The 10,975-nt window shown below is 37.4% G+C and overlaps 1 protein-coding gene across 9 annotated transcripts in view; it reads right to left on the bottom strand.

Moving 5' to 3' along the window:
- Window positions 1–7,510: 7,510 nt before the first annotated feature.
- Window positions 7,511–10,975, bottom strand: part of pbx3b (pre-B-cell leukemia homeobox 3b) — a 97,524-nt gene continuing 94,059 nt past the window's right edge. For all 9 annotated transcript variants that reach the window (XM_077600927.1, XM_077600921.1, XM_077600925.1 and 6 more), the window contains one exon: window positions 7,511–8,994. In XM_077600927.1, coding sequence (XP_077457053.1) covers window positions 8,902–8,994 — 93 coding nt within the window. In that variant the 3' untranslated portion in view covers window positions 7,511–8,901. The remainder of the gene's footprint in view (window positions 8,995–10,975) is intronic.

The following is a 10,975-nucleotide window of genomic DNA, read 5'->3' as shown; positions in this document are numbered from 1 at the left end:
GGTGGTAACTCACCAAACATTGATGAGATGTTGACAAGGACCTGAGAAGAAGTGAGCAAACAAAGGGAACTTCAACACACTGATTTGGGTTAACGAGACATGGAAAACAGGTGAGGGACACACACACATGCACACATGCACACACACACACACACACACACACACACACACACACACACACACACACACATGCACACACACACACACACACACACACACACACACACATGCACACACACACACACACACATGCACACACACACGCATGCACACACAAATGCACACACACATGCATACACGCATATACACAAAGCCAACAGGTCAGAGCAAATACAAATCTTTTATGCCACTAATAAAGCTGTAATTTACAGTACAGTACTTTGAAATGGCAACATATTACCTCATATTAAAATGCATTGACAAGGCCATGGTGCACCTGCATTTTAGTAATATTACTAAGTTTTCTGACTTTCAAATAACTGATATTGATATTTTTTGTTGACTCACATCAAAACAAAACTGAAAAAGGCTCGTTTGCCGTTTTTTGTTTTGCAAAATTGACTCACATAAAAAAAAACAGAAAAAGGCTAGTTTGCCATTTTTTGTTTTGCAAAATTGACTCACATAAAAAAAAAAACAGAAAAAGGCTCGTTTGCCGTATTTTGTTTTGCAAAATTGACTCACATAAAAAAAAAGAAAAAGGCTTCTTTGCCGTTTTTGGTTTTGCAAAATTGACTCATCCCCCCCAAAAACTGAAAAAGGCTCGTTTGCCGTTTTTTGTTTTGCAAAATGAGAAGAAAAAATGTATGGCCGAAAGGAACAAGGATGGAAAGACAAGACTACAGAAAGTAGCAGGACTACATTAGTGTCGGGAAGCAATGATAGAAATGAATTCCTGTGGTTTATTCCAGGATTTACTATTCATCCAGTGAAGAGCTGTGAGTGTTGATTGCCGATACACAACCAATATCATACATTCATTACGTACGTAAGCCCTCCCTTAAATAATTGCTAATCCAACAAAAAAAAATACATACCAATGTGCTTTTCACTTTTACAAATGACACCCGGGGTCAAAAGGCGATCCATAACATAGCCGTTTATTGCCGAGCTATTTTTGTTATGAGGTTGCAAAGGCAATGGAGCCTGATCACTTGGTCCATGTACAATAAATGACCTTTTATTGAGAATGTCAATAGGAGGATCTGGTTACCTTTGTTGAGCGAGGGGGAGGAACTTAATTGCTCCCAGTGAGTGCAGTCTGAGGACTTGATTAGACCTTGAACCACTTCTCATGTTTTTCATTTGTGTGGTGACGACCTTCCTCCTGACTCAAATCAGCCCGGGCTCATTCGGCGTCTAGCGTTCTCTGGAGATTCATGCCCCAGCGACTTCCACTGCTCGGAGAGCTGACTTCATTCTGGTCACTCTTTCTCCGAAAATACCTGTTAGCTCAAAGAATAAAATACACTTCCTCATATTCATACCACATTATTCATTTTTATATATTTTTGAAAGCTGTGGAGACGTTCAAATGTCCATATAAAAATAGAAAACATCAAAACTAATGACCAGATCATGGAAAAAGCTATGTGAAAATGATTGTATTTGAACAATGTTTGCAGGTGTGTCGCATTTTTGGGAGGGCAGTTTTTTTTAGAAACCAAGAACAAACACATGTCAAAGTAACAATAGTAAAAAAAAGATTAAATATAGCCAAAAAAATCTCCAAACAAGACGTAGCAGACTTCCGGTGGTCAGAGAGAAAAAAAAAGTTGCACTTGAGTTTCAGTCGCAGGTCCAACCTATCGTATTTACACGACTATAAGGCGCACATAAAAGTCTTAAATTTTCTCCAAAATAGACAGAGCGCCTTATAATCCAGTGCGCTTCATATATGGACCAATACTAAAATTGTTATCACGATAAAATAAAATAAATCAGTCGATAGGGTACACCATCCTCTACAGCTCTCACAACTAGGGCAAACAGCCCCCGACTCTACTATTTTCCCCGTAGAAAAAGTACTGCGCAGTGACTGCTGGGATATATAGTTCTTTTGTCAATACACCTAATGGATTGTGGCCTGGCGATCGGCATCAACACAGTTTTACGAAGCATGGACGCTAGCTACTAGCTAGCTACTATTTGCGAATGGATTGTGGCCTGGCGATTGGCATCTACACAGCTTTATGAAGCAACTTTGATGGATTTGTGGGTGATGATGACGTGAGTACATTGTAAAATGGCTAAATAAAGTACAACGGAACTCAGTTTTGCTTCCGTTGACTTTTTAAAAATGTGTTTTTAGCGTGTGGGTGTAGCGTGTATGTTTAAGCTGGTGTATGTTTTGCCATGCTGCGTCTATAAAAACGGTGCGCCCTTTGTGTGTGTAAAATACAGAAATAGCACTCGTTATTGACACTAAAAATATGATGCGCCGTATAGTCGTGAAAATACGGTAACTATAGACAAGGGTGACTTATAGTCCATAAAATGCGGTACATATATATACATTTTTTCAGATCAAGGAGCTGTGGTAGATTTAAAAAATAAGAAAGAGAGAGAAAGAGAAGTGCATGGAAATCACAATTACAGCACTGAACTGACCCACCTGCCATTAGCAAGATGAATTAGCTGGGCCCATACAAGTGACAAGAGCTAGAGAGGGGAAAATGATCCTGGTGCCGCAAAGACTTGGACTCCCAGACAAGCACCAGGAAGCAGACAGGGGCCAGTGGACCCCAGGGAAGTAGAGAGAGACATGAATAAGATAAACACCTTCCCTAATGCTGCGATTGTGTAATGGTGACATAGGTTTGCTCGCAAGCTATAAAATGAAAGAGAGCAGCTCAGTGACCCATCGTTTTTTCCCCTTTTTTATCCTCCTGAAGACCCATAAAATGTTGGGAAAAGATATCCTACTGCTACACGTCACCCTCAACGGCATTGATTACCATCTGGTTTTATTTTGGTGGTTTTCTATTTTGCCCCGTATGGCAATCATGTCTCCCCTAATCACTTGAGTGCACATACCTGAGTGTCATTAGTCCTTATATAATTCTCTGTTTTAGTGCTCTTTGCCAATTTGTCACCTTTGTTGAAAGCGAATACACCATATGTATTGATTTTTTTGCCTTGTCCTTTCTTTATTTTGGCCTGGCTGTTTTTTGGTATCTTTTTGCCAGCCTCTGATCAAGCAAATAAAGTTTTGTCCAATATTTGAGTCCCACTATGTATTGTATTGTGATATAAAGAAATACTGCACGTTGACTTAACTTTTCTGCAATACAACTTAATTTCTCAGGACACCTAATATATCAAAATTGGTCTAAATTTTAGAGAGAAGCCAAGTTCTCACTTTATTAAAGGGCTAGGGTGTATTTTTGACTGTAGTTTACCACTGCAGCAATAGGCATTTGTTTTGTGTCAGCAAATAACAGTAATTAATTTTTGGAAGAAACAGACTTTACATGGTTGTTTTGACTTGTAGTTTGGAATTTTTACTTTAAAATGGGTAATTTGTACTTTAAAATGGGTAATTTGTACTTTAAAATGGGTAATTTGTACTTTAAAATGGGTAATTTTTACTTTAAAATGGGTAATTTTTACTTTAAAATGGGTAATTTTACTTTAAAATTGGTAATTTGTACTTGAAAATTGGTCATTTTGACTTTAAAATTAGTAAATTGTACTTGAAAATTGGTCATTTGTACTTTAAATTAGTAATTTGTACTTGAAAATTGGTCATTAGTACTTGAAAATTAGTAAATTGTACTTGAAAATTGGTCATTTGTACTTTAAATTAGTAATTTGCACTTTAAAATTAGTAATTTCTACTTTAAAATTGGTAATGTGTACTTTAAATTAGTAATTTGTACTTTAAAATTAGTAATTTGTACTTTAAAATTGGTAATGTGTTCATTATTTACCCATAAATTAACATTTGGCTGTTTTCCCTTTCACACAGCAGTAATTCAGTCGACAAAATTTAAATACCACATATATGTGAAGTCCGACTAATAACAGGTTACAACCGGATGCCAGTGGGCTTCTTGTTTTTTTGTTTTTGTTTTTTTGGTATTCAAATAACATTCCCGATTTCCCCTCCAATGGAGAGCACTGACATGCTCAATCTTAGTTTTCTTCAGCGAAATGCATCCTAATTCTGACTAACAGAATGCTTTAAAATGCCAATTACAGAATATCGATAACGTTTACACCCCCAAAAAACACCTACTTGCATATTAACATTAACCATTTTATTGAACCCTATTGGTTCAGAGCCAGCCTGAACAGTTTGAATACGTTCACTCGCTTGGTTGTGGACAAATACTGTATGTCCTCTGTAGAACTGATCTTTATTTGTTCTGCTCTGAATCATAGGTGGCCCAAAGCTGTCTTGATAAATAGCTTCTCCGAGCAAGTATGGTGTATGCTCTCTGACACTATAGGTCACATAACCTTGTTGTCAGGACTAAGACTAATGCAATGTGAAGTGTCAAGTTATTATACTGAAACTAGACTGTGGAGTGCAACCTGAGCCACGGTGGTGATAGCAAGTGGAAGAACAAGCCAAGGTGAATGTAAAAAGGTCATAAAAAGGGGAGATACAGAGCAAATGAGAGGGTAGAGGTGGAAAATCCTCAGTGCTAAGTGGCTCTTGCTAGAGAAGGAAAGAAGCAGTGCTGGCTCGGTGGCCGGCGTAAATCATAATTGGCTGCCGCTGCAAGCACAGCACAATGCTGACTTTATAGTCACACATCATTCCAGGCAGCCAATGTGTGTGTTTATTTCAGGAAAACTAAATAATGCAGTAATAATCCTCCTCGCTCCGTCTCCCCCAGCAAACGTCTGCACACCTGTCAAGAATCTGCAGTTCGCTGTCTTTTGAGAGAGTTGCAAGAAGAAAACATGGGATTATTACAAATCTCTGTACTGGAAATTGTCTGCAGATGGCAAATACAAGGCACAGCTGTTAATACAGTGGGAAACACAAAATATTAAATATGAATACGTAGACAGGGACTGAGAACAAAACTGTATCATGCGGAAATCTAATGAATTCTCATTACTACACGTGGGAAGTCGGTATCGACGATGTACTATGTGCACTATATGGGCATCGTCCAGCTGTTATTGTTAACTATATGAAGGTAATAGGTAACAAAAATGAATAAATTTCAGTTATAAAAAACGTACACTTGGATCATCCACATTGATTGTAATTAAAGTTGGAAATATATCACATTATGATGCATGAGAAATAGTTCTTTACTTTCAATTTTTTGCCTTAGACGTGAACTTTAAATATCTATAACACAGGTGTCAAGGTTGCGGCCCTGGGGCCAAATCTGGCCCGCCGCATCATTTTGTGCGGCCCAAAAAAGGAAATCATGAGTGCCAACTTTCTGTTTTAGGATCAAATTAAAATGAAGAGTTTAGATGTATATTACATTTCCTGATTTCCCCCTTTTAAATCAATAATTGTAATTTTTTTTGTCAATTTCTTCTGTGTTTTTTAGTTAAAAAATAATTTTGCAAAATCTAAAAATATATAAAAAGGCTAAAATAAACATTCTTTTTTATCTTAAAAAAACTGAATATTCAGGGCCTTTAATCCAGTTCATTTAATCAATTTATTAAAAAAAATCTAAATATTATATCTAAAATGGTCCGGCACCCTTGATCTATAATAAACAACAGTTGCATAAAAACAATTTAGTAGATGCCTTTTGTTTTTTATAGGTCAATTAATATTGACATATTTTTACAATTTCGTTGGATTCGCATGGATTCCTGACTCTAAATTTATTATTAATTATTATTATTAACCCTCACCCTAGCCTAAGATTAATTTAGGGATATGATGTGTACTTTATATTTAATATAGTGTACGCTCAGAGAATTTACATACATCTGTCTGAAACCCCCTCAAAAATATAATATATTTCAATATTCATAACCACTATAGTAGTGGAATACATTATAACATGGGTCTGTGAACATTGCCCAATAAGCACTAAATCATATTAGCAAAAAAATAGATGTTTTATCTAATATAATAAAATCGCTACTTAACCAGTAAGTGCTATCTTTTTCTAATTTAATCGACACTTGCTTGGTGCTTTTTGTGATGTAATTTTAAATCTCCATATTTAATGAGGCATGCTTTTCCTAGTGCATTTTACTCACTTATATTGTCATCTTTAATGAACCTACGAGAATTCTCTAATAGGTGTAATCTTGGAAAATGGAATGTCTTTACTTAAATGGTTCTGAGGCCAATTTTGCTGAGTGCAGTACTTAAAATCCAAAGCTTGAAGTTGAGGAAGTAAATATATCAATTTGAAAACGTATATTACGCTAATAGATTCTAATGTAAATGGCGAAGAAAAAATGTAATGGGCCAAAAACTCAAAATGATTTCATATTTAGCATACATACTTTATAGTACAGTGGTACCTCGACATACGATCCTAATCCGTTCCAGGACTGAGATCGTATGTCGAGTTTTTCGTAACTCGAGCGAACGTTTCCCATTAAAATTAACTAAAAACAAACTAATTCGTTCCAACCCTCTGAAAAAGCACCAAAAACAGGAAATTGGATTATTTTCTTCTAATTCGCCATCTATTAACAAAGTAACACATAACTAGTGGTTTAATAGTAATAAAATGTGTTTAATATAACTAAAATTAGACGCATTTCGCGTAGGATACACAGACGGACATAGAGCCAGGCAGGGGGGGGGGGGGGGGGGTTCGGGGGGACTTTATCCACGGCAACAACGCACTCGTAAACGAACAAACACATTTAAATTAACTTGGATTAATATATATACAGACACACTCAAACATACGTTTAATGTAACTTTACAAAAAACTGAATTCTAATTTTGTTTTAATTCTTTTTACCTTCGTTCTGGGCGGGTTAGCTGTTTGCCACGCCTCCACCCTCACATTCGCTATCGATGGGCTGTTTGTTGTTGTATTCCCTTCAAAATATTCCGAAAATGATGCACACAAATGTCCCCACAATAGGATAACGCACGACCACTTGCCAACGAGAAGTAGTCTTGAAAAAGCGATCGTGGGAGCTAACAGGCTAAGGAAGGAATAACAGCCTACCCACGTATTGATTGTGTGTAATGAAGTTTTATACTGAGAAAGGGTGCCATTGGCTATCGGTGTTGTGTACACGAGTATACTTCATTACCCAGAAAGCCCTCTTTTGCTCGTAGATATCTGTCATACACGAAAGAGATGCGGCAAAAAAGACAGTGCGCTACAATGATAAACAGCCTCTCATGTCATGGCCACCTGGCTTGGTCGCATCTCGAAATTTTCATCGTATCTAGGGCGAATTATTCGATAGAAATTTTCATCGTACCTCGACCATTGCGTAGGTAGAGCTGATCGTAGGTCGAGGTACCACTGTATATGCCTATGCATTTGTGTTCTTGTGTGCTGCTCTTGTAATAAGACATCACAAATAAAAAAAATAATAATGCTGTCATCAAAGCAAAAGTTTTATTCATATTTTAAATTACACAACTACCACAAAGAAGACTTTTCAGTCCAGGGTGTCGTCTGGTTAGAAAGCAACACTGAACATTTTTATTACATTTGTATCACTGCCACAAATCATTTGTCATGACTTTTTAGTTTCAGAATCACATACAATAGAAAAAAGAGAAAAGAAGTTTGAACCCTGTTGAACAGAGCTGGAAATATACAGTTCTGAATAGTACTGAAACCTCTATGCATTACAGTCTTAATAGTGATTTTTTTTCTTTCTTTTTGGGTATGATTTAGTAGTAAGATGAGCAACATTCAAAATGTTTTCCCCCCAATATTTACAACAGTTTTACTGTTAATTTATCACAATGTTATCGCACCCCCCTTAATAAAAGCCACAAACCAACACTGTACTCGCTCTGCTTTTTTTCCATTGTATTAATGTTATCAGATTCACTTGATGTTTTTGTCATTTTACGCTGCAATGTTGCAACTGAGTTTTATTAAAAGATTAAAATATACATTACATTACATAGAGAATGAGAACATTTACAGTGTGGCAAGATGTTATCAAAACAAGTGAAAGAATAGAAAATAAGTAGGGCAAAAAAAATGGTAAATATCTTTTTTAGAGGTAGTATGTGAGCACTCTAAGCTACGGAAACGATGGAATTTGTTGGCGTGGATTGTAATGAGGCAATAAAGCTGTGTTTTGATTGTTGGGATGTACCTTTTTTAAGTACTCTTAAGTTTTGATTTGTACAAGTTTTGTTTCACCGGGGGTCTTCTTTGTTATGATCTGCTGTTGGTGATTGGACGGCTTCCACAAGCAGTACAAAAATGTTTACATATATACATCACATAAAATATGGGATGGTGTCAGATCATGGAAATCCAATCAATAACGCGCCTTTATGCTTCGTACCGCGAGTAATCATTGGCTTGTACTCGTGTGTACAGTAGTAAAGTAAATTAAATCTTGGAAGTAACCACAAAAAGCCGCTAACAGTTACATGAACAGCTGCGTTTATCCATTCATTCAAAAAGAGCAAAGTGTTTTCCAAATATAAAAGGAGAATAATCACATACATTTGACATTTCAAATGTCACGTGAATAAACACGTCCTGTATTTTCAATACAGAAGATAAAAAGAACGTTGGACGGATAGCAGAGGGCTGTTTATTATTGGCACGTAAAATATGTGCGCTTAAACTTGAGCAATTGGACGAAAAAAAACTGCAATCATGAAAAGTTGATTCAAAGTTGTTGTGGGATTTCAAAAAAGAAAATGGTATGGAGGTCCTCTGCAGTTGTGCAGCTAGACTTAAGAGTTTATGCCTAGCTTGAGGCTGAAATGCATTGCGAGCTCAATCAATTAGATCAATTAGAGGTATCCGAGTGCACACTGCCGGGTCCCTCAGTCGGAGATATCACAGAAGATGGAGTTGTTGCATCTTGCCAACCTCCATTTGTCTAAAAACACAAACACGAAAATTATCAGACACCTCATCTAAAATACAGTTATGATACTTTTAAACCCAAAATTCTCCTGAAATCCCGCAAAACCAATTCATTCATTCATTCGTTTTCCATATTGCTTGTCCTCACAAGGGCCATGGGGGTGCTGGTGTCTATCCCATCCAATTATAGGCGATTACAGCCTTGAATTAGTTGCCAGCCAATTGAATGGAGATGAATAATCGTTCACACTAGGGACAATTTAGAGCACCTGTGTCAAAGTGGCGGCCCCGGGGCCAAATCTGGCCCACCGCATCGTTTTGTGCGGCCCGGGAAAGTAAATCATGAGTGCCGACTTTATGTTTTAGGATCAAATTAAAATGAAGAGTATAGATGTATATTACATTTCCTGATTTTCCCCCTTTTAAATCAATAATTGTAATTTTTTAATCCATTTTTTCTGTGTTTTTAGTTCAAAAATCATTTTGTATAATTTAAAAATATATAAAAAAGCTCTAATTAACATTGTTTTAGATCTATAAAAAAACTGAATATTCAGGGCTTTTAATCCAGTTCTTTTAATCCATTTATTAAAAAAAATCTAAATATTATATCTAAAATGGTCCGGCCCACATAAAGTCGAGTTGACGTTAATGCGGCCCGCGAACCAACCCGAGTCTGACACCCTTGATTTAGAGTGTTAAACTAGCCCGGAAAATACCTAACAAATTCGTCCTTGACATGCAAGACACCGCCAAAACCAATTGAAACCGTAACCAAACTCTAAAATTATTGGACAGAAAACCAAAAAAGCTTGAACTGGGACAATACTGTTAAATATGCTGATGCCACCTTAGTGTACAAAATCTTCCATCACGAAGTGTCTCTACCACTTCAAGAATTTGTAAGAAAAAATTCAAAAGATAATCAAGAGCTGGATTTACTGTTGATATTTTGATATTAGATATTTAGATATTAAACTCACTCTCTCTCACTCATGATTATAATTTTGAGAGCTGGTTTCAACAGTAACAACCCGGCGACCAACCGTCCGTTCTACCAAACGTCCGTCCTACCAAACGTCCAGTCGACCAAACGTCTGGGGACCAAACATCCGGGTCCCAAACGTCCAGGGACCAAACGTCTTTCGACGAAACGTCCGAGTACCATAAATTTGAGCTTGCTTTGAGCTGTCAAATCTGCAAAGAAAAGTTTTTTTTTGGTTGCCATCTAATGGGAGAGATGGTGCAAATCAGTGTCCGAACAGAGTTCAGCGGCGTCCGGCAGCTTGTCGCTACATATTCTCCTGCCAGTCAGGAGGAGGGAGGGCTTGGCCTGGCTGAGGTTGGGGGAGCTGAATGGAAGTGACAAGGCAGGGCCTCGCCAAGAGAGCCAGTCTTAGCCAGCCTGATTTTGCCTCGCTCTAGGCATGACCTAGCCTTTACTGGATCCGTCTACGTCATCGTCAACAACGCTAAAGGTTAGTCTATGCTAATATGTCTACGAAGCACTTTCTGGATAAAAACAAAAGCAGTGCAACAACTTATTGGAGCATAGATTTTGCTTTCTGTGACTCTCGATTGTCAGATTTGTTCTTATTTGGGTTGATTTTTGGGGGGAGTGAATCCGAGCATGACTCAGTAGTGCTCATCGCTATTTTAAATCGGGATTGTGCAACGCTCCACGGAGCCACTAGACACAGGTCTACAGTTCACATGGAAGTGAGAAACCTTGTGAGAAAGTGAAAAGCACTTGATCTAGCTGGAGGGAGACATGTCGGAAAAGCTTAGAGTAATAAGGCTTCAGCGGGGACAAAATGACACCGCGAGCTGCCTCGACGGACGACAACGTTTTCTCGAATAGAAACTGTTGACTGTTTTTCACACATGTATATGAACAGGCCTTTATGTCTTAGGGATTCAATAATATGAACGCAATTGAAAGAGTGGACGTTATGTCATTTATTTCCCTGATGAGATTTGGGAAAACAATACCT

This window comes from Stigmatopora argus, chromosome 5 (genome assembly GCF_051989625.1).
Source record: "Stigmatopora argus isolate UIUO_Sarg chromosome 5, RoL_Sarg_1.0, whole genome shotgun sequence".
NCBI lineage: Eukaryota > Metazoa > Chordata > Actinopteri > Syngnathiformes > Syngnathidae > Stigmatopora > Stigmatopora argus.
This window is presented reverse-complemented; position numbering and strand designations above follow the sequence as displayed.